Source organism: Podarcis erhardii (genome assembly GCF_964252035.2).
Source record: "Podarcis erhardii genome assembly, chromosome: 10".
In the NCBI taxonomy this organism is placed as follows: domain Eukaryota; kingdom Metazoa; phylum Chordata; class Lepidosauria; order Squamata; family Lacertidae; genus Podarcis; species Podarcis erhardii.
In genome coordinates, this window is record NC_138500.1 from 34,501,190 (window position 1) to 34,526,246 (window position 25,057).

The following is a 25,057-nucleotide window of genomic DNA, read 5'->3' on the forward strand; positions in this document are numbered from 1 at the left end:
TTTTTATTTTTAATACAGCTGTTTTTTGTGAAAGAGCAATTCTGCACAAAACAGCTGTTTTAATGTTAGGCTTTTTGAAAACTGCAAACATGGCTTCAGCAACAACTGGTAGAAAAAGGCAGGTTGTGTGCAACCTTTCCTTTAGGCTGATGGAAACAAAATGGAAGTAGGAGGGCTGGGATTTCCATTGGGATGACACTGGTTGGGGAGGAGGGTTTAACTCTCTCTCCTCACATTGTGCAGTTCTGATGCCACAGAGGCTGTTCAGACAACAAAGTGCATATCAGTTGGGCCTTTAAGAATGTTTCCCTGCTATGGAATTCCTGAAGTTTGATGTAATCCAATTACTTTCAACAAGGTAAAATTTACAAGGAGCTTAGATGCAAACTCTGAAAATACAAAGGTTTGCAGGTTCATTTTAACACTGAGTGGGGGGGGGCATGTTACGGGGAGGGGGAGACCCACTAGATACTCGTTCCTTCACCAACAAAAACGACAATACAGTGGTACCTCTGGATACGAACGGGATCCGTTCCGGAGCCCCGTTCACATCCTGAAGTAAACGTAAGACGCGACATCTGCGCATCTGCGCATCTGCGCATGCGTGGGTCGCGTTCAGCCGCTTTCGCGCATGTGCATGACGTCATATTGAGCTTCTGCGCATGCACGAGCGGCAAAACCTGGAAGTAACATGCTCCGTTACTTCCGAGTCGCCACAGAGCGTAACCCGAAAATATTCATCCCGAAGCTACTTCAACTTGAGGTATGACTGTACTGCAAGTGATTCATTGAATGGCAACTATACATTGCTAAATATGTAGCCTTGAGACTCAGCTACATTAGTAAAGGAAAAGTGTTTTATATGTGTTATAACTGTGACACCAGATGGCGATGTGGAGTCCCGTCTTTCACCAACGTGATTTCCCATAATAAAGTTTGCAACACATTTTTCCTGAACCACTTCTTTGATGTGTCTAGATCCAGCCTTGTACAGCTGTAGTCACATGCAATCCTGGCCCTACTCTTTGGCTATTTTCTGGAAAGACTCCTTGACTTCAAAACTTGCTAGAAACAATGATCTATTGGTTCTAAAAGGAAGGCGCACTGTGTCAATAGCCCAGGCTCTCTGTACTGATGATCATTTGTCACAGCCATTACAGTAATTTCCTCTCTGTCTGTTACCATCCTATGTCTAGCCCGCTTCATTATCTTCATTATCACAGCTTCGCCACATATGCATGAAATCAGCTTCTGGTTTCCCACATTCCCAACAATGAAGCTAGATCTTAGCTAGATGGTGGATGATTAAAAAGGTAAAGGGACCCCTGACCATTAGGTCCAGTCATGGCTGACTCTGGGGTTGCGGCGCTCCTCTTGCTTTATTGGCTGAGGGAGCTGGCGTACAGCTTCTGGGTCATGTGGCCAGCATGACTAAGCCGCTTCTGGCAAACCAGAGCAGTGCACATAAACGCTGTTTACCTTCCCGCCAGAGCAGTACCTATTTATCTACTTGCACTTTGACGTGCTTTCGAACTGCTAGGTTGGCAGGAGCAGGGACCGAGCAACGGGAGCTCACCCTGTCACGGGGATTCAAACTGCCAACCTTCTGATCAGCAAGTCCTAGGCTCTGTGGTGATTTGATACCCACAAAAATAACTATACATTTAAACATTTAAATGGTCTACCTCCAGCCTCTACATCACTAACAGCTTACCCACCCTACCCCCATGGATATTTACTCAAGAATTAAGTCTCAGTTTAATCAGGATTAGTCCCATGTAAGCGTGTTTAGGATTGCAGGCCTTGAGTCCCAAAGAGTGAGTGGGCAAGTTGTCTTATCCACCAGCCAACATGCCCATTTTATTTTGTGAATGGGTGGCAGATTGCAAGTTCAGTAGAAGCAAAGTACAAGAGTTCCAGGCAGGAAAGAGGGTAATGTTGCAATAGCAAGTTCTCTGGAGTGCATTATGTCATTACCATAACCGTATCACTATGGGCACCACAAGATAAATGATTTATGAGACACCCTCCCACGATTTGTCTATTTTACACGATCCATCTTTGGATACATGCTGAAGTGCATGCAAAAAAGTAACAGTATGAACTGGCCTTTTCTGAGGCATCTGTGGAAACGGCATTATCTGACACGGAGTCTAAAACTGCCAATCCAAATCTTGAATTATATAAAGCTCCAGAGGAGGAATGACTCAGAGCTTCTGGGCAGTCACAGGAGAAATAATTATGTTTACATGATGAACCAAACTGGGACTCGGAATGTTATTCTTTGTGTGTCATATTATCTGTGCTGACCTGGGTGCTCCATGGGAAATGGATGCGTTTTAACAGCACAACATAAACTGAATGCTAAGCCCGGGTTCACTAAAATATCCATTGAGCACTTCAGCTCAGCTCCGTATCACTGACCCTAAAGAATGGCTGCTGCACTATACTGTTTCACATCTCCCATATGTCACAATGCTAGACCCATGGGAGGGAAGCTAGGTGGATTTCTTTCCTTCTGAATTTCATAGTCTGGATCATTTTGTGCTTGTTGCTGGCTTGCACAAGGACGTATTGGGAGCTCCCCATGAGACAAAGTCTTTGAAAATGAGAGCATCCAGGAAGAAGCATTCATATGATTATTAGTAATAGTAGCATTCACTCATAGATTTTTACCGCAGAAAAGGTAAGTTTCTCATTTAAGTAATGTATTTTCCTCATATGATTCAGACATCCCGTTTACTTTTTAAAACCCATAAGCACCAAATCCTTCATTGCTTTTTTCCATAACGTTTTCACTAATACCAGGTTTTAAACAACACAATCCCCAAGGAGTGGCAGCTTATTAAGAGAATTTTCAATTGCATTTTGAATTTCCTTACTTTGGAGATATATTTATTAGAAGGGCTACTTCTGTCTCTTACCATGTTAACACCTATGAAAAATGCTAGATCTGTAAAAGTTTTAGATGTAAAATGATCCAGCAAGGAGCAACAGACTTCCTAAACATCTTTACACATAGATGCTTCAATGATCAATCAAAATGACTTTTAGCTTTTGTGCATTATTTCAAATCCTTTTTAAATGAGAATTTCCCATCTGGACATGGAAGATGGAATATTAGCCTTGCTTCACAGTAGAGGCACCTATTCCTACACTTTCCCACTTCTAATTATTTTTAAAAACAGGTGGCTAGATGTTTGCTCCTGCACAAGACGGGTCCAAAACAAAGCTTCCGAAATAAACAAAATATATACAGTAATCCTGTCACTTGTTTCCTTTTATCTATTCTTTGTTGTTACTGCCCTTTCTTAATCTTGCTTTCTCATTCTTTCTTAACTGTTAATAATTGTTAAGTGCTTTGTTATTGTTCCAGTTCACAAAGGACTTTGTTTAATCATGTTGTCCCCACTTGGCAGCACCAATGAGTCACAGAACAAAATGAGTGGTCTTTAAAAATATTTCAGTTCCTACATCTCCAGTGCCTTGTGCCTGTGTTTCCTTGACTCAGAAGAAATATCAATGCACCTCAAATATCTATGCAAAGTGGTCGTCTTGTTTTCAGGCAAGACCTTGAGCACCTAGAATATTTTTTTTTTTTTTAAATAATTTTTATTGATTTTACAACATAGCACCTAGAATAATTAGGTGATTTCCACCACCACCATCCCTACTGTGATGGTGTAATACTGGGGGGAAACCTCCTCTGTTGAATATATATACCCAGCTGAATTTATTATGTTGATTTTGCTTGGCAATTATTTAAATATCCTTAGTAAAGATCTTTATTAGCCTGTTGCTTTTTCCTAGGTGGGCACAGTAAGTTGGGAAAATTTCCTCTCTTGGGAATGCATCCCTTTGTGTTGGGATTGTAGAATAAACAAACTTGGCAACCCTCCCAGATGGCAAGTATACCTGCTTCCCTGATTTTTTTTAAAAAAATCTTTTTTATTGGTTTTACAAATACAAAATACAAATAAACAAAGAATAAAAAAAGTATATAAAGAGATTATCCGAATCTCAAGACTTCCGCCCCATTGCCTCCATGGGGGTCTCATTTTAAACATCTACTACTGCATATTCATCCATACTCCAATTTTTATATCAAACCGTATTATCCATCGTAATTTTTACACTACAAGTGAAATCAAAATCCTGCCTTTGTTTCCATCTGCTTACAGTGGTCTCCTAAATAACTTATAATTTTTTCCCATTCTTTTATTTTAAAAATTGTCCTCTGGGTTTCTGAGTTTTCCAGTCAGCTTTGCCATTTCGGCATAGTCCATAGTGCTTGGCATTTCATCCATTCCCTTGTGAGGTTCCTGCACCTTGAACGAAAGCGGGAGAAATCCAACAGGTGGGGCTTTTCCGCAGAGCTGGCGGAACCTCACCTGTTGAGTTTCTTCCACTCACACCACCGTGATAGGAACGGGGAGCTGTCAGATAGCAGATCTAAATAGAGGAAGGGGATGGTGGGACCAGCAGCCACGGAGGAGCTGCTCTTGGCGGCGGGGAGAACGGGGGAGCGGCCACAGTTCCACCCAGGAACGGAGCGGTTCGCGGTTGCCGTGGCAACGTCTTTTCTCGGCCTCCTCCGCTCGGAGCAGCAGCCCCGCCGCCATCACTGGCCCGAAGAGGCTGCCGAGGCCACGCCCTCGCTGCGCTGCGCTGCGCTTTGACTTGGCGGCTGGGCTTTTCCGCCAAGGGCGGGGTTGAGGTTTAGCCATGCGGGGTTAGGGACTTCCCGGCTCCTCCCCACCCCACCCCCGAACCCGGGAATCAGCATTCACACGTTAATTCAAAGGTGAGGGAGGAGCGGGCATGAATGGTGTGCGGGCAACGGAAGGGCGCCTGTGGCACTGAAAGGCGGGTAGGCAGAAATGGGCGCGGGGGGGGACCAGGTGCAGCTCTACAGGAACGTGGGAATAGGTGCCTCTTGGCTCCTGACACGTATGTTTGTGACATTTACCGAGCCTTGTTGCTCTGGCGGGGGCTGGTGTTTATAATGGGATAGGTGCTCCTCATACCCACCGTTTGTTTGTTTTTTTGATTCTCTTTTGCAGCGACCACATGACGTCCTTGGCATCAAAATGCTAGCCTGTGATTCTTTCCCATTTAATCCAGGCCTACTTTTTCCCCCTGAGAAAAATCCTGTACGTCCTTTGTTTTTAAACAACTGGTTGCCAACCTATTTGCGATACCTCAATGACCCATTTTCAGTGTTAAGCCCTCTGGAAGTGCCCAAGCTTGGCAGTTCAGGGTAAACTCAGTGGTGCAGTGAAATAATTTTAGTTTCTGGCTATAATGGTGAGGGGGGCGGAGTTGATAAAGTGTATTATTACTTTACTAACTTAAAAATATGCTTATCCAGTACAGTGCTGCTGTATTTGGGGGCGCTTCTCATTCTGTTAAATAGTGCCCTCGAATTAATTCCCCAGATGATACCACTGGGCAAACCTTTGCACTGGGGCTGTAGGTGGGGAAAACATTCCAGGGGCCACAATCACTTTCCAAGGGTCATATGCAAGTGATTGGTGGGGCCAGAGGCCTTTTCTGTCATCCATCCAGACAGGCAAAAATGCTGAGGTTGTAAAGCGGGGCCTGGGGAGAGTTTATAGACCTGGAGGGCAGTATTGGCCCCTGGGTCTATAGTTCCCAAACACGGCTTTGTGTATGTGTTTGTGTGCACATTGTTGCATTTGGGGTACTGGAGATGCTTACATAGTGCATTTGAGGCAAGGTCCAGCTTTCTACCATGCACGGGACTTGTCAGGATGCTAGTTTGCCTCCATGCATTCCTCCTCAACTGAAAACAACTGTTGAACCTTGATAAATGTCTGAAATAGCATTTTAATGGGAATGCTGACCATGTCTTACAGCCTGAGGGCTGAGAAAAACTGTGATTGCTTAAGTTCTTCCTAGAATATGCCTTTCATTCCAGAATATTTCTTTTCTACAGTACAGTACTCTGAAATAAAGGCCAAAACTCTAGAAGTGTCCCTCACTTTGAAATTTTGAGTGGTACCTGGTTGTAGCTGAATAATTTAAGTGGTACCTGGTTGTAGCTGAATACATAATAAGTGCACAGAATGAGTGTGGGCTGAAACTCTTCATCCTTTGCTTTTACAGTCAACCTTGTCAAATGTGACCTTTATTGGCAACACTATTGATTTATTTTTGCCTAGCAAAACAAGAAAGTGCTTGTGGTGCTCCTTGACTGCTTATTGACAGATTAAGAGCAACATAGGTTCTTGCTGTCTGTTAATGTTTCTTTTCCTTCTTCCCATCCTTTGTTTTTACAGCTGTTATGATTTCCTCAAGTGGGTTCTGGGGATCGGAAATTGTTTCTCATTTTTAATAGCTCTGTCTTACACAGACAGGGCACAAGGATCGGCAAGCTTTATTGCTCCTTTTCATTCTGGCAGGGAGGCTGTGAAGATGATACATCTCAGCAAAATGTTTGATTTTCAAAGTGATACATTTCCTACATTACTGAGGAAAATAAATCTTAACACACAGCAAAACCACATACTGTGTTGTCCATAATCTGCCAGAAACAGAGAAGGTAGCATCAGACACATACTATTGTTTTGCAGAAATAGATCGATAGGTATTGTCAATAATCAGCTCATGAGTAGAATCAGTTAACAACTAGAATTCAAAACTTATGGAGGAGTAATTCACTGTATCTTCATAGCATGTTACAATGCTTTTGGCGCACGCTGACAAAAAATTATGTTGCTTCATCAGTAATGGCCCTCCACTCCACATGTAAACTGCCTGGCAGAGGGCACAGATGGCTCTTTGCCTTTGACAGAATTTGTGCAGTTGATATGCACTGTGAAAGCAACATTTCCCTCTCTTCATTGTCCTACATCAGCCCAGTGTATTGTTGATGTTCCCTTAGCATTATTCAAGACCTTTGCTTTCAGCACTGAAAATGAGTGGCTTATGTCTGTGAAATCTGGGATCTCACCCACAGAAGCCATGGCAGTTAAATGGAGGAATATGAAAGGAGAGTGGCCCACGTACTGATTATTAGCAGAAGTGGATAAAGATGAGCCAACTTTGAAGAAATATGATGAAATCAAAAACCACCTGTCAGATTGGCTCCAATATTTTCAGTCAAAGATTGTGTATAGATAGGAAAGAAAGTCTTGCAAAAGAAATATCCAAATTCGAAAAAGAGTTAACTCACAATAAAGGAAAACACATTTCACGAATTTACGACTATTTATTAGAATGGGAAGTAAAAGAGGAACAAGTTAAAGTAGTAATGGTAAGGTTGGCACAGGACCTTGTATACAATATCTAAATGGAACAATGGGAAAGATTATGGAGGACAGATATTAAATTCATGGCACCTTAGGGAAAACACTATGAAGATGCTATACAGATGGCACCACACCCCTTTAAAACTCGCTAAAATGTATAAAGGCAGGTTGCCAACATGCTGGAGATGCAAAAAGGACATAGGGTCATATTTTCATATCTGGTGGAACTGTGTAGTTATCCGTGAATTTTGAAATAACATCTATAGTGAACGTAAAAAACTATTCAAATTTACATTTGAAAAAAGACCAGAAATCTTCCTATTAGGTATACTACCAATAGAATTTAAAAAATATATAAGACCATTGTTTATGTATGCAATCATGGCAGCCAGAATAATAGTGGTAAGAAACTGGAAAAATGAAATCCTACCAATGATTACAGAGTGGCAGACTCTTCTGATAGAATACCTGCAACTAGCAAAACTTACGGGAAGAATCAGAGGAGTGTCAAACCAGAAAGTGTACAGAGAATGGAAAATATTCAAAGAATAACTAAAATTGCATTGTACAAACAAGATACTTGCAGAACTAGATTGATACTTGTATGCAAAAAGTGTATTTGATACCATATCGGATTATATATATATATATATAATGAAATAACATAAATCTGTGCAAGAAAATATAGACAATACTGTATAAGCAGTATAATGAGAATTATTGGAAGTTTTACATTTTAACCTGTTATTTAATTGTAATATACTGTGTTTTTTCTTTTACTTTATTTTTTTCTTTATTTGTATTGCTTTTGCTTTGTATGATTTGTTATTTATGTATATATGTCTATGTGGGAAATTAATAAAGATTATTTTCAAAAAGAAAAAAAATCTGAGAAAACTGGTATCGGACTGTAGGAAACTGCCTTATACCGAGTCAGATTGTTGGCACATCTATTCTAGCTTAATATTATCTACACTCTGATTGACAGTGTCTCTTCAGGATTTCAAATGGGGTATTTCCCATTCTTAAGGCGATGCCAGAAATTTAGTCTGTAGTCTTTTGCATATAAGGCAGATGCTGTACCATTGAGCTTTCCAAAAGGATGGGAAGAAGGTCCATTCTGTGATTTTTCTCTCTTATGGTAAATAATGATGCAGTGTTTCATCATGAAAGACCAGCAATGGTTTGAGGTCTTATCCTCACTACATTTTTGTGGCAGTAACATGGACTCTAGTCCACTAAATCTTATACCATAATAAATTTTAAGTCTTTAAAGTGCCACTAAACTATTGGTTTCCTGCCAACCTAGCAGTTCGAAAGTACAAGTAGATAAATAGGTACTGCTCCGGTGGGAAGGTTTCCGTGCACTGCTCTGGTTCGCCAGAAGCGGCTTAGTCATGCTGGCCACATGACCCGGAAGCTGTACGCCGGCTCCCTCGGCCAATAAAGCGAGATGAGCGCCGCAACCCCAGAGTCGGTCACGACTGGACCTAATGGTCAGGGGTCCCTTTACCTTTACCTTTAAACTATTGGTTGGCTTTGGTGGAAGAGACTTAACACATTTATCCCTCTGGGAATTAGAAGCTGTTTATCTGTATCAATGGCTACCCACAGTTATTTTTTGGGAATCTGCAGAAAAGATTAAATGGGAGAATGAAGATTTCAGAATCAAAGTCCTGATTATAATAATTCCAAAGCAATCAGCAGCATCTTCTATGTGGAACATTGCTCTTGAGTCTGCTTATTTTTGGCTGCCTGCAGCAACATTACTTGTGTCAAAATGACTGACAATGGAGACAACTACCTCACTATATGGGTTGATCAAGGATTAACTTCGCCAGGAAGATGTATTTACAGATAGGTAGCCGTGTTGGTCTGCCATGGTCAAAACAAAATAAAAAAAATTCCTTCCAGTAGCACCTTAAAGACCAACTGAGTTAGTTCTAGGTATGAGCTTTCGTGTGCATGCACACTTCTTCAGATACACTGAAAGGTCCGGTGACTTCTGTTTCAGTGTATCTGAAGAAGTGTGCATGCACACGAAAGCTCATACCTAGAACTAACTCAGTTGGTCTTTAAGGTGCTACTGGAAGGAATTTTTTTTATTTTGTTTAGGAAGATGTATAGTAGCGATGTTTTCATCAACTTCTCAGAATCTGTGTAGTTGGTGGGCAGCCATGCTCAGGGGCTCTTGCGCCATCCAAGAAGGCCTGAGACTGTTGTTTTTGATACACATCCTACATAGCATCAAAAAGCAAGGGCGCAAATTATAATTGTAACTGTGCATAGCGAAATTATAATAAACAGATAATCTGGAGATTTATGCTTAGTTCACTTATAAACCTATTAGGTGATACATAGGGCAGTAATAGAACTCACACATTCTATGCTTAAAATGAAAAAAATGCCTCTGAGTTGGAAAAGTGTTATTTTATCATATAATAAATACTAGTTAGTCAAAATGATTGGTGCCATGAAACACCTAAAAAACCCACAGGATTCTGGGGTCCTAATGCCTCCTTTTTATTTGTGTCAAGAGCTGTAGTCAAAGTTGCCATAGAGTTCAAACAGTTGATTTTTATGTGTTTTACAGTCTGTGGAGGAAAAATAAAAGGCCTGGTTTCAGGAGATTATGTCCGAAGACTCAGATAAGGACAAGCAGCACATAGAACACATAACCAGTGATGATTACAATTCGGTATGCCCAGTCTTCAGTTTTATACATTATTCTAGAATATATTACCTATTTCTTGTAATGTTTGATTCGTTAAAGAAAATTTAGTTTGCCATCCCTGAATGGGAATATCCATGCCAGAGGAAACATGGTCTAGCTGGTGTGCTGTGGTGGTTAGAGTGTTGGACCACGAGCCCAGGGTTCGAATTCCGATGTAGTCATGGGTGGCCTTGGGCCAGTCATTGTCTCTCAACCTAATGTACCTCACAGTGTTGTTGTGAAGATAAAATAGAGAGAAGGGAAACCATGTACCGTATTTTTCGCCCCATAGGACGCACTTTTCCCCTTGAAAAATGAAGGGGAAATGTGTGTGCGTCCTATGGGGCGAATGCAGGCATTCGCTGAAGCCTGGAGAGCTTGCGGAGAGTTGCCTGCATGCCGAAGGCTGGGCGCGCTGAGCTCAGCACACCCAGACTTTGCGCGGCTCTCCGCAAGGTGCGGGAGCCCGGCGCCAGGCTCCCACGGCTTGCGGAGAGCTGCCTGTTCTGGGGGCTGGGGTCGGGGGAAGCTCGGGCCTGGGGGGGAAATAAAAATTTTTCCCTTTATTTCCCCCCCCAAAAAACTAGGTGTATCTTATGGGACGGTGCGTCCTATAGGGCGAAAAAGATGGTACTTCATTCCAAGTATTGATTTTCACCACTGACTACTAAGGAGCATTTATAATCATTCTGGCCCTATTAATCCTCTCACATGTTTCCAAATTCACAGCAGGATATTATGCAGTGAGCAGTTAACATAATTCATTGGACTCATGCACAACAGATTCAGCAGAAGTTTAGAAGTCTATACAGACTTTGGGGGTGGGGGAAAACCAACTCATTTATCTGACTTACAAGGGAGGCGTTACTTACATCTTTTCTCACAATCCAACAATTCTTGCTATACTGTTTATTAAACTGTTTATTTGTCTCTAATGGTGTGTCTATTTTTCATATTTTAAAGCCTGCTATCTGTTCTCTTTCATGATGATACCCTCTTGGTTTCATTTGCACTGTAGTACAAAGTTAGCAAAAATAAACAATTCAATTATTTCTTTATTTAGAATCATAATGGTCACTGTTATTGTGTGCACAGTGTCCCATTTCAGATATTTTTGTCCACTTTCCGTGTGCAAGAAACACGTGACCTTACTTTCTGTTGTATTTTTCTGTTGTTTTTTTTAGGATGAAGATCCCTTTAACCCATTTATAACAGAAGATATTGAGCGGTGTGCCTTTTATGCAGGTCTGAATATCGTTGTTCATTGTCAAACTAGTGAATTGAAATGCATTTGGGTAAGAGTAGAGAAGAATTAGCAGCTAGGTGGAACACAGCAAAGTTCTGGCATGCATAGTGTTGCAAAAAACGTCTAAAGAAATCATGTTTAGTGTCAGACATGAGGATAACTTGCTGTCGAAATCTAGTAGTGGTATAATATCAATATTTATATGTGGTAATAATCCGTTTGTGATCTGTACAGGCGACTCCTTGCTTATGCAGTGAAATGTGCATAAGTGGAAGCCCCCAGGAGAGTCTTCATGGCTTGCGATGAGACCCTCCCCAGAGCCGGAAGAGGGTGTCATCTTTGGGCTCTGGGGAAGGTCTCCCCATGAGCCAGGAAGTCTTTCCAGTTCTTTCCGCACTGCTGGGTTGCTGGCGCTGCGTGTGTGCAAGTAGATCACACACAAGTGGAGAATTGTCTGTGATGTGATGATGGCATGGGGAGAGTTCCTTGAAGCTGGAGGCATAAAGTAGCCACCCTAAAAAGGGTATGTGCTAATAGAAGTGAAGAAATAATAGCGCTTGCAAAACAGAACAAAACCACACACCCAAGTATTTTGAAAGCAAATTCTGCATTTTCTTCCTTAAACAAAATTGATAAGAGAGCCCTGGACCAGTTTATAAATTACTATAAAAACATAGTTGCTACTTTTGCAATGTTGTGTTCTTATAGAGATTGATATTTTGTTGATTTTAATGCCCAGCAGCTGCAAATGAACTTTGTGTTTTAATGATCTTGTTATTTTATAGCTTGTTTGTGGTTATTTGTATATGCTTGCTTTATTGTAGCTTCTTCATGTTCTATAAGATAGAAGCCCTGGGCTCCTTTTGGAGGAAAAGCAATTCATACATACAGTAAAAAAATAAATACAGTACAGTGGTGCCTCGCAAGACGAAATTAATCTGTTCCGTTAGGCTCTTCGTATAGCGGATTTTTCGTCTTGCGAAGCAAGACCATTAACAGCTTAGCGGATTAGCGCTATTAGCGGTTTAGCGGCTTTTAGCGATCAGCTGTTAAGCGGCTTATCAGCGGAACAGCTGATAAGCGGCTTAGCGACTTAGGAAAAGGGGGGGAAAGGGGGGGAAACCCACAGGAACTCGCAAGACGTTTTCGTCTTGCGAAGCAAGCCCATAGGGAAATTTGTTTTGCGAAGCGCCTCCAAAACGGAAAACCCTTTCGTCTAGCGGGTTTTCCGTCTTGCGAGGCGTTCGTCTTGCGGGGCACCACTGTACAGGAATCATGTCAGATAGGCAGATGAGATTATTCTTTTCAATTGTATCAGACAACTTGGCTGTCTAATTTAAGTTCTCCAAGGCAAAACGAGTCAATGCCTTCTCTCCTCCCCCCCCCTCTAATCTTATAGATTCTTTTTATGATCAACTTTTGCCACGGACCACACAGATTTTATTGGAATATAACTCGGGGAAATGGGTGCCACGGCTTCGTGAACCACGAGATTTATATGGCCTGTCTCCTGCAGCTGGACACCTGAATCTAGTACGCTGGCCCCATGAGTATGAAGTTATCAGAGAGAAAATTGAGCATATTGGTAAATGATATTAAAAGTGTGGTATGATGTGATAGTTTTGTAGCTAGTTATTAAAAGAATATTTTCCTAAATTATAATTTCTATAGCAAAGCATTTTATAATCCTTGCTGCAGTCAGTTAAAATTTTCAAAACCTTATATTGAAGAAAGTGTGGAATACATACAGTATTACTTTGGATGTTAAAAGGAAAGGACAACTGAACCTAAATAGCCTCATAAATAAATGTGCCCTTAACTTTCATATAAATAAAGCCACCACCCCCTTAATTAACAGTATTATTACACCCTTTAGTTTCATTAGTTGAATGAGGATAGGATTGAGACTACATGCATAGGATCCAACTGTAATCTTTAATAATAGAAGAGTCGTGATGGTTCAGACCAAAGATATATCTAGTTCAGCATCCTGTTTCCACTGGATAGTTGCCAGTAAAGTCTGCAGTGCAATAACATTTGACTTCAAAACTTATTTACGATTTCCCTTTTTTATATAAATTGCCTACTTTTTAAAGAAAAGTCAACGGGGTCAACCCTCTTCAGAACACTTGTGGGTTATTTAATACGTCAACAAAATAAGCTAAGCTAGAAGGTCTACTGTTATTGAGAAGTTACTGAAATGCAAGCGTGGGATGTAGAACAAATGCAAAAGGAGATGTAGAACTGGAGGAGCACATGGCTAAAAACATGAAGAGCAAAAATTAAATACAAATCAGATAGGAGTCAGTATGTTGAATGACAGGAGAGTTTAAAGGTAGGAGAATACATAGATTTCACAGCAGCAGAATGAAGCCGGTGCATCCGACTTCACAGTGAAATATGTAGGGCACAGATCAGTGCTTATGAGCTTTTTCGGGAAAATGTCTGAGGAACTGAGGCAGATAGTGATCATAAGATATTAAGTTATAGGCCTTATTTGCACATTAAAAAGGGTGGCCACTAGGGGGCGCATTGGAAGATGGCCGACAATACCATCTCTCCAACCCACATGGGGTAATTAAGAGGCTGTTATGGGAGTAGGCAGCCTCCCTTGTTGCCCCAAGGAAATGGAGAACACTGCCCTTGCCTGCTGTGCCCATAAATCACCCCCTAATTCGAAAGAAGGGGGTGAGGGCCCTAGGCAGAATGCCCCCGTGTGGACCTTGGTTCTCCTGTACGCTGTCTCTGATCACGCACTAGTTGCAGCAATTTGGAATAATTAATTACAAAAGAAGCAAATGCACATAATTCAAGTGAAGAAGGGGAGTGAAGTCTGCTAATTTAAGTGACTTCTGTGAAAGAAGACGACGGGTTGGAGAAACAGGAATATTTTACGATGAAGATACACCAAAGGCTGGGTATGTTGACAACGGGGCTGAATGGGGGGGGACCTTTTTTACTTTCCTTCTATGTGATTTACAAGAACCCCTCCTCATTAGAATCGTCGGTTGTACTGACCCAAGCAGGATGATTAAGGTCTGTGTGGAGATAAACTTTGACCAAAAGTATGCTTTATGAAGATTGAGAAGCAATAAGAGCTTTTGGGAATGGCACAGCAATTAATTCGGAGTTGCCATCTTGCCAAAGGATTTATAGCCGGGAGGAAGAAAGGACTTGTTTTCAGACTGCATTCCTAGTGAATCTTCTCAGAGGTTTTGAGATAGGAGGCAGATTGGTGAAGATTAATGACGCTAAGACTGTTTTGATGTATGGAAGTGATGTTATATGGAAAACGTCTGGATATGACTACTGGATAAAAAAAAAAAATATCCACGCAGGATTACAAACTGTTCTAACCAGCTTGCGGAGATTATCAGAGGTCACAAAGAGAAATGAAAAATATATGAAAATAACAACAAGAGATGTGGAAAAACAGTAAGAAAGGACTGGATAGTACTGTGAACATAATAAGATTAGATTTGTGGACATCAAAACAGCAGTAAGAAGCAAGAAGTTGATTGGATCCCCTTCGAAACTTGAAATATGGGTACCCCCAACAAAATTTAAAATTCGGCTGTGTAATTTGGAATTTATGTAATTTGGTTTGATTTGATGTGATTGGTCGGTTAATAAAAAATTATTCTTAAAAAAAAGTGCACATTAAAAAAAATTATCAAAGCCCCAGTTCTGCATGGTACCCCTCCATGAGTTTCTCAAGAACTCAAACTTGAAAATGCTGAGCTTTTAACAAAAGTAAGTTACTCAACCCTAAATTGACCTCATTACCAGCCCAGCCTTTATTCTTGTTTTAAAGCTAAGTAACAAAAGCTGGGGAATTGTTATGACAATAACTTAATCTGATGTTACGTTTTCAATTCCACTTGGTTTTCCAATTGGATAGTAGTGGTTATTTTTATAAGTGCATTATGATACAACTGGATTATTTGTGTAATGGGAATTATGTTTTGAGTTGAACCTTACTCTGTCATAGAAATAATCAGCGGAGATCAGTTGTCTTAAAAATCATGTACTTATGTAACTGATAACAGAGGGCCCTTCAAAATCTTAATTAAGTCACTATTTTAATCATGAATGGATACCATGTTGTTGTTTGTTGCCCCTTTCAGCTCGATTTCTAAATAACTTTAGCTCCTATACATTATTATCACAAGGTTGCATTAGCCAAAGGGTTCTATTTTCCAACTGTAAAGTAGAAACCAAATGTAATTTTCATTTAAGATTACATCTGTTAACTCTCAGCAACAGTTAGGATCAGATTGCTGTTCATTTATAATCCAACATGTGAAGATGTTTTAACTTAAGGCATAAGTATTAACTTAAAGCATTGATATTTCCATAATAGGACAATTTTGAATGCCTGCTACAAAATGAAAATTAAATATCATAAAGATACAGAGATGGTCTTAATAAATTAAGGTCTATCACATATTAAAAGATAATATGTGTAATTGTCTATCATATCTTGTCTGCTTTGGTGAGGCTTCATTTCAGTGGGGATTTCAAGTTGAATCATTTTTGTGCAAGTTTTTTTCTTGTTCCAAAGTTTGTGGTCTGATACTGACACCTTCTGGAAAAAGCATCCTTCTGCTCTTGAAAAATAATTTCATGAGGAAATGCTTGAAAAACTTTGGAGGTATTAATAGAACATAATGAATCTGTGAACTAGATCAGAGTAATCCATACCTGTGACACATAAAGAGTATATAGTTCTTATTCTTGAATGATGTTTCCTTTAATGTGAACAAAATGATCCTTTCTTAGCTCAGGGCCTCCTAAAGGTACAGTATACTAAAGTAAAGTATAATATCTATAGAATCTGGGATTTAAAGAAATACACTTGACCAGCCAGTCACATACATCAGTGGTTGTTTTCATTAAAGAATGAGGTCAATTCTTTGTAAAGCATCCTGAAGATGGTGATTTTATTAATAATAATAAGAATGTATACATATTAATATACAACAAAGTGTTTACACAACAGTGTGTCTGTGAGAGGGGAATTATTGGTTTGTAAATGTTTTTGTTTTATTATGTATTTTGTGTTCTCATTTTGTATTTTTATGTTATGAACTACCCTGTGATCTTCAGATGAAGGGCAGTATAATGAACAACAATAAGAAGAAGTATGCATGCACACGAAAGCTCATACTGATAACAAACTTAGTTGGTCTCTAAAGTGTTACTGGAAGGATTTTTTTTATTTTGTTTCGACTATGGCAGACCAACATGGCTACCTACCTGTAACTAGAAATATAGCAGATGTTTTGTTTCACATTTTCAGCACAACAGTGCTCATTGCCAAAAGGAGATGCTCATGTTCAGTTTTTAAATTGTCTTGTGAGTTGTCTCTTTGGCAGTGAGGAACTCTTGTAGTAATAACAGCAAATGTAAACTTGTACGCATTGCTTCTTTGGATCACAGCCACTGTGTTGACAACATACATGCATCTGCTATACAAATTATGTATAAGATGTAATAGAGAACAAGTAGCTGTCCATATTTCAGTGGTGCAAGGTAATGATTTAGTTATAGATAAGGCTGAAGGTTCTTCTCATAGGCTACAAATGAATCTTGTTAACTTCTCGGGTGTGCATCTCTATGGTTTCATCTAGATTCTACTGTATTGTCCATGGCATTTACATCTTGATCATGAAACAGGAGATGACAGACTCTCAACATTTCCATTTAAAAAATAGATTAAATGTATCTTATCAATAGTAGCCAGCCACAAAGGGATTTTTAAGGCAACACTTCCTTACTGTTTAACAATGCATAAATATAAAGCTAATTTCATGATTTTTTGGTTGCATGCCACACAATGTTTTGAATTAACAACTATAATTAAATATTATTTATTTGTTTTGTTTTTCCAGAATGGGTTCCCCCTCAGCCGGAGCCACTATACAGTCCAACATGTCTGGAGACTGAGCCTCTTTGCACAGACCCCGGAGAGGGTGCTGTGGTGTATCTAGCAGATGGAGGTCTGAGCACCTTTCATTACTGAGTGCATAATACTTGAAGCATAACCATGTTTGTGATATTAAATGGTTTTCAATAGAAAAAGATACATAGTACTATCTTAGAAGTTACTGAAAAAGAGAAACTGGAGAGCAAAAGACCAAGATCTACGTGTTTTTTTTAAAGTTGCAAGTATTTATTTAGAATACAAACACCACTCAAAATGCACATTTGTTGAAATATAATGGCAGACAGTGGTTGTTACTGAACAATTAACAGGCTGTTATCCTAAAGATAATGTCATGGGCAACTAGTTGCATATACTTTCTGGTGGCCCTGGATGACAGAAGGCTCATTCTGTATGTATAAGAAACTTAGTTATCCATCTGGGGCTACACTGAGCATCAAAATGAAGATTCAAATACACAGTTAAGTGTGAATGTGCATTGTAAGCTACACACATGTATAGTCTGCAGCTGCATGCAGATCTGGTTTTTTGAATGGGGGAGATTAACATGGGAGCAAGTCCTACTGAATTCAGCAGAATTCACATTCATTGACATAATGAGTGTAACTGTCCTCGCTCCGGCCCTCAATTCTGCATTCCAGAAATCCCGAAAGCTTTATTAAAGAGTTCTGTACACAATCTCTGCATCAGCTCAAGATACAGGTTACAAGGTTAAAAGGAACATCAGCAGAGTCTAGGATACATGGCTAGACATAAGTAAAGACATTGTTCCAAAACATGTTGTACACCTTCCACTCTGGAGCTCATAATTCATGTCGTTTCCCTCCCAAGCAAGAAGATTGAGCTTGCAGGTATGTGCTCCTGTGGGGATGGATCTGTTTGCACTTGCACTGTCAGTGGCATGCTCTTGGCAATGGAACTTGAGTCCAGGCCTCCAATCTAGTTGGCGCCATTCATTGACTTGCCAGCTCCTCTATTACTGTGAGAACCTTAACTCTCAGAAAGCAGGTTGGGGTTCCCCATCCCCTTCCGGAACATCTGATAGCCCCAGGTCAGGGTCCCCCTCCACATCATTGCTTGAGCTTTCCCCAACCCCTTTCTCAGCCTTTTCATCTGACCGATTACTACCCCATCCCACTTGGTGGCATGGGGTCCGTGACAGTAGCTGATATTTTGAGGCAAAAATATCATTATATAACACATATGAAAGTTAGTGTAAGCATTAAGAAAACACTGCAGGAGTGAACAAAGGCAGTGACACTTGCTTAAAGGGATGCCATATACAGAGGCTATATTCAGATGCTGGATATATAAACCCAATAGATACCATTTTAAATAGCTGTTTATATGATACTGGATGCTTCTTGACCAAGTTTTAGTTTTGAAATTCCTAAGGGAAATCAGGGAAATTCTGCAGTGGCACTAGGACACCACCAAGTGGATAGTCTCTGAGTGACCCCTCCCTTCTTGCACAGAATATTTTTCTAATAGTAATTCACAACTGAATAATAATTGTATATTTTGCTTCTCTCACTAGCTGATAAAGAGTCCAGCTTTATGTATTCTCGAATAGGGGGGAGCTTCCCCTCAAAGCAGGTGCTTCCTCAATCATGGGATGACTGGGACAATACTTTGATCTTTGAAGCACGATTTGAAAGTGGCAATCTGCAAAAGGTGGTCAAAATGTAGGTTGCTCACCATTTCCCTTTGATTTGCAGGAGTAGTTGCTGGTTTCTGTCTGCATTTGTTCTGGCATTAAAGGGTGATATCCAACTAAGTAATTACTTGAAGTAGTCGCATTGAAATCAGTAGGTTGACTACTTAGACTGAGTATGGATATCACCTGTACTCTTGTTTTGGCAGACCTGGATTAATAGCTTAGAAAACTTGAAATGCAGATATCCATATACACTTGCAGGAAAGTTTGTATTGGCTTATTAGAATCCCAGAATCACACAAAGAGGACTAATTTCTGACCACTCAGCACTTGTACAAAATATAGACAGTCAGGACCACAAAAACACTCCAAACGTGTGAATTGGTATGTAATCATATGTGAATCAAAATAAAGCAGTAAGATAAAACAGCTAATGAACATAATTGTGAAATACAATATATATTGAAAAGACATAAGAGAATATAACTTAACTGCTCATTTAAGACATCTGAGAATTTGATCTAAGCCCACCATAAAGATCATGTGGACTATTTTAAAAATACAGATATGTGCATGAACAAATTCCTTACAAGTTTATTATAGGCAACAAAATCTACAAACAATTTTTTGTGAAAGATATTTGGGTTTAAAAAGATACATTTGAAATAAGAGAGATAAAGGAGCAGCATATATCATGTTTCATAACTGCCTGAATGCCCAACAGTATATTATATACTAAAATACTTTTCTCCTTTTCCCATGCCAGTAGTGATTTTGAGTACCAGCTGACACTACGCACTGATCTCTACACAAATAAGCACACCCAGTGGTACTACTTCCAGGTCACCAACACCCAAGCAGGAATGCCCTACCGTTTCACCATTGTCAACTTCACCAAGCCAACAAGTTTGTATAATCGCGGTATGCGTCCGTTGCTGTATTCAGAAGCAGAAGCAAAGATCCACAAGGTGGGGTGGCAAAGGACAGGAGATAAAATCAAGTATTATAAAAACAATCTCGGCCAAGGTGGGCGCCAGTATTTTTCCCTGACATGGACGTTCCAGTTCCCGCATGATAGAGACACTTGCTATTTTGCCCACTGCTATCCTTACACTTACAGTAACCTGCAAGACTACCTAGCAACCGTTGCTAGCGACCCAAGGCGGTCCAAGTTCTGCAAGATCCGCATCTTGTGCCATTCCCTGGCTAGGAACATAGTCTATGTTCTAACCATCACTAACCCCTTGCAAGATTTTCAGGAGGAAAAACGCAAGGCAGCAGTGATTTTGACTGCCAGGGTGCACCCAGGTGAAACGAATAGTTCCTGGGTGATGAAGGGCTTTCTGGATTACATTCTGGGGGATTCAAATAATGCCCAGTGGCTTCGGGACACTTTTGTTTTTAAGGTGGTACCAATGCTGAATCCAGATGGTGTGATTGTAGGCAATTACCGCTGCTCTTTAGCAGGCAGGGACTTAAACCGCAACTATAAATCGGATCTCAAGGAATCATTCCCTCCCATCTGGTGTACCCGCAGCATGATCAAAAGGTAAAAAGGTAACACCATCCCTCTTCTGTGTCCAGTATCACCACTCTTTGTTCATTATTATACCAAAATTAATTAATACATAATGTGTATTCATCTTGTTGCATTGAACTTTTTTTTTTTTTTGAAATTTTGTTGAAATTTTAGGTGCACACCGACCCCTCTCGCTCTCCAGGCTTCAGGAAGCTATTCGCAAGCCTGCAGAGTTCCCGCAGGGCTCCCTAGGCTGCGGATAGCAGCCTGCTGCTCGGCGCACGGGGAACGCTCAAGCAGAGCGCCCTGCACTTCGGGCAGACATCGGCCAGCCCCACAAGCTCGGGGACAGTGGGGAGGCAGAGCGCCACCATACCGCTGTTCCCCGACCTGGTTTGGATTCCCCGACCTGGTTTTGGGGGGGAAATAAAGGGGGGAAATTTCCTTTATTTCCCCCCCCCAAAAAAAAAACTAGGTGCGTCCTATGGGCCAGTGCGTCCTATGGGATGAAAAATACGTTACATCTAAATGTTGTTTTAATACTTTCCCTGATTGGCATGTAGAAGGCCTCCAGGAAAATCATGAGTTGGCACTCCCTGCTGCTGAGGACAGGCAAGGACATGTGATAAAGTTAGAATTATAAAACCAGCAGCAGCTTCTCAAGCTCTCTTCCTTTCCCTGCCTAGTCTAGGATTGAGTATTCCTTCAGCTTCTGCTAGAATTCTATTGAAGACATTTTATCTTGTAATTATTAGCTTTTTCTCTATTTGCTCATCTTTAGCCCGTTCCTTTTTTGTTTTCACCTGTTTCCCACTGTGTGTTTTAAAAAAAGAAAAGACTAATTTAGTTGCTCTCTTTCCTGGTTTGGCTGTCTGTCTTTCATGCCTTCATCAGGAAAAGCCACTTCTGCTCCCTGGTTTCCCACGGGCATCTGGTGTGAAAACAAGATGCTGGACTAGATGGGCAATTGGCCTGATCTAGCAGGCTATTCTTATGCTCTTATATGTATAGAAATGCTCTGAGGGGATAGGGGAAACGAGCCCTGTGTGTTTCAAATATTTAATGTGTACATAGAGCTATCAGTGATCGGACAACTCCTGACCTCTCTTGCTGCATGGGATCTGGCATCAGTCCAGAACATGAGAGCCCATCAGGAAGTCTGTTTTTCTTTTTCTTATGTTTGTTTTCACTCTACCTACTTCCCCGGAAAAAAACCAAACTGCAGTCAAGGTGGTTTTTGAGTTGAGGGTTTAACGGCAGGTTTTTCTGGGTCTTAATTTGGACCATCTGTTTTGGGCTCAGATCTGGAAGTTAGCTTTGGGAAGTCGCATTTTCCTGAAGGCCTCCTACACACTGACCAGGAAATGAAACTTGTTAGTCATTGTGTGTGTGGGTTCTGGTGGGCATGCAGGAGGCCTCCGTCTCCACCCCGGCTTAGTACAGATGACACTAGTCATCACTGGTTTTTGAATGTTTTAAATTACCTGTTTTTAACGGTCTTTTACTGATAATTTTTATTTAATGTAACCTTCTTTGAGGTTTTATTATGATAAAGCAGAACAAACGTTTTATTAAATGTAAAATGAAATAAAAATAAATCATCTTAGTCTTTGGGGGTTTGGTCCTTCCAGTTTAAACCATGCCTTTTTTTGCGGTGTTTTTCTTTCCTTTCTGTATGTTTGTTTGTTCCTTCAGTCATACACTCTCTCTTTTTCTCTGTCTTTCAACAATGGTTGGAACTTGAGAGGGGCTGAGGAATTGGCTGTATAATTCTAACTTATTCATATGCTCCTTCCTTCCTGGTGATGGGTTTAACACATTGTTTCCATGGAAGACTCCTGCAAAGCCACTGGAAGGGAATATCCACAGTGAAGTAACCAGTGTTCCATTCTAATGAACATAGACTGGAAAGACCAACCTCTGGAGAAGGAAGGGAATTCCCCTATACCAATAAAGGGGACTATTTTCCTCAACAAAGCTCTTTAATCTTCTGTTAACTGTGTTTTTCACATAATGACAGCAACTTATGTGATAGTTCTGTTTTTTAAACATTTGTCACGTGTCGGCTGCAATGGAAAAAGCATTTTAATATTGTGCATTTAGTATCTGTCATTGGAAAGGAAAGGCAGTGATGGCCTAATAGGTGCAACTCAGCTCTTATTGGACTCAAGGGAAAAGCTCCCCTGACACTAATGCAGCTAACCAATGCAGCTAACCAGTGCAGGTTGTTCCAGTAGAAAAACAATCTGTCAAGCAATGATTATCTTTAATACGTTTAAGAGATTTCCTACAATTGTTATCATAACCCAAAGAATCAAGAGTGTCTGATTTGCAGAAACCAAAGCTGCTCTTATTTAACTTTCTACCTTGTTACAGAATGATGGGAGAGCGCAAGGTTCTCCTATATTGTGACCTTCATGGTCATAGCAGAAAAGAGAATGTCTTCATGTATGGCTGTGAAAAACGAGATCATCAAGAAGAAGGGGCAGGCTTACATCAGCGCGTTTTCCCTCTCATTATGAGCAAACGTTGTCCCGATAAAGTAAGCTGACATTTAACATTAATATGTAAGAAATCATCTCTTTCAGTACATTAAAAATTTGCTAAATCACTTGACAGTTTTCTAAGTTGTTTCAATGATCTAAACATTGTAAGAAGTTTGTGCTTTAAAAATAAGGGATTATATTGTGATAGTTGTTAAACATACTAGGAGCTTCCTTAGTGAGTCCCTTTAGGAGCATGTACCATGACATGAAGTTATTATATCATGCACTTCCTTCTGCCCCTGGCCTCTACCCCACATCTGTAACAGCCTATAATGCACAGTGGGCAAGAGGACATGAATGACTTGACAACATGACATCACCAGTAAACCAAACTATGTGTTGAGGAAGACTGTGGCACGGGGAGGTCATTTCTGGGCACAGCTGTATAGTTTTGGCCTCGTTGCAAAAGCGCAGTAGTAATTCCACTTCTCTCTTTGTTAAGTTCTCGTTCCAAGATTGTAATTTCAAGATACAAAAAGCTAGAGAAGGGACAGGTCGAATAGTGATGTGGAAGATGGGCATCAGCAACAGCTATACCTTAGAAGTTACTTTCTGTGGGTCTAAATTGGGTAAGGCAAATATAGTTTTTCTTTAGAATCTATATTTAAAGCATTCAAAGAAGTCTCATGTCTTGTAGCTGCAGATTCTTTAAGAGATAATGTGAGCTTACTGTGTTTGACAGATAAATACTACATAGGAAGACATGTTGAAATGTTAATGTTATAGGTGTATATTAAAATTGCATTTGGCCCAAGAAATAGTGGTTGTGGGTACCAAATGTAACAATTACAGGGAGTAAATAACTACAGAAGGGTGAGATTTTGGCTAATGAGTTTAAAACTGAGTTTATGCTTACCTGAAAGTCAGTTAAGCTGTATTTACACAGCAGACTAGTTTAACAGTGATTCCCTCTTTGGGTATTGTAGTTCTTTGAAGTTGGGTAGGTAGGAATCTCTAACACAGAATTCTCACACTTTCACAACTTTGAAACTGTGGTTGTTGAACTGATATCAAATATTTATCTACCTTATACTGAAGATGTGTCCTTGTGAAGGAATCAGACTAAGACTGTTTAACAAGAAATAGCAATCTTTTATATAGTTTTGTGTGGAAATTATTGGTGTTAATTTGCATCCTACTGTCAACCTTAGATGGTAGAAAATAATGAGGGAAAGTGTGAATGTGAGACAGACTAATCTGCAATGGAGCTAAGGCAGAAGTGTACTTGTTTGGTTTATCTGTGGATTGGGTTATTTTAAAAAAGGTAGCTGAATGTTATAATTGGAAAGCAAAGAGTATCATTGGAAAGGCAAAGGAATGGAGGTTCTCAAAAGGAACTATGGGAAGGAGTTTGGGAATATGGAATGTGAAAAGCCATTTGATGAACTTTTGAAAGTAAAAGATTTAAAATAAATATAAAATGTTTTGCTAACAAAGAAGTGTTATTGGGTTGGTAGCAGTCCAAATTAAATGTGGAATTCCATCAGTGGAATTAAAATCCACTGATGTTGCTGATATTGAATAGGACAATTATTTCTTCTCTGGTGACTGGTCCCCCCCCCCTTTTCCAGGCAGTAGACATGGTACCCACTTTAGTACCAAGGATCTAGAATCCATAGGACACCATTTCTGTGGCTCACTGTTGGACTTCTGTAATAAAAAGAAGAGTAAGGTAATGCAAATAAACATTATTTCTTGCAGCAGTAATATCTGCAGCAATTATGTACTTAAAGGAATACAGTCAAAGTATTTATTATTATTTGGAAGTAGTGAGGCAGTAAATTTTATTGTTAACAGTGTGTGTTTTTCCTTAGTATAACGAGTGCCTGAATGAATTGGAGGAAATGCTGAAAAAGGGTGATCTAGCTCCCTCTGTCAATGACAGAGATTCCAGGTAAAAGGACCTCTTCTAACAATTGTTTTATTTCTAGCTTGTTATTGAGGAAATCGGTGCCATGCTTTCCAGATGTGTTTGCGGAGCAGATAATTGATTTGTTGTGCAGACGAATTCTAGAAATCCATACTCTTGTAAATGAAAATAAACATAATTATTTTTCTTTTACAGTTCTGACAGTTCAGACTCCAACGAGGTTACCGTTAAACTAGAAGCCCAGGTACAATATACATTATCATCAAAAATTCAGCTTGAGTAAGA

At 40.1% G+C, this 25,057-nt stretch overlaps 1 protein-coding gene across 2 annotated transcripts in view; it reads left to right on the top strand.

Moving 5' to 3' along the window:
• Positions 1-4,587: 4,587 nt before the first annotated feature.
• The window catches only part of AGBL3 (AGBL carboxypeptidase 3), a 33,474-nt gene continuing 13,004 nt past the window's right edge, over positions 4,588-25,057 (top strand). For both annotated transcript variants that reach the window (XM_081878616.1, XM_081878617.1), the window contains exons 1-12: positions 4,588-4,804; positions 9,868-9,972; positions 11,172-11,232; positions 12,633-12,818; positions 17,128-17,235; positions 18,718-18,865; positions 19,604-20,386; positions 22,733-22,898; positions 23,345-23,471; positions 24,474-24,574; positions 24,717-24,796; positions 24,968-25,016. In XM_081878616.1, the coding sequence (XP_081734742.1) occupies positions 9,907-9,972; positions 11,172-11,232; positions 12,633-12,818; positions 17,128-17,235; positions 18,718-18,865; positions 19,604-20,386; positions 22,733-22,898; positions 23,345-23,471; positions 24,474-24,574; positions 24,717-24,796; positions 24,968-25,016 (1,875 nt within the window). In that variant the 5' untranslated portion in view covers positions 4,588-4,804; positions 9,868-9,906. The remainder of the gene's footprint in view (positions 4,805-9,867; positions 9,973-11,171; positions 11,233-12,632; positions 12,819-17,127; positions 17,236-18,717; positions 18,866-19,603; positions 20,387-22,732; positions 22,899-23,344; positions 23,472-24,473; positions 24,575-24,716; positions 24,797-24,967; positions 25,017-25,057) is intronic.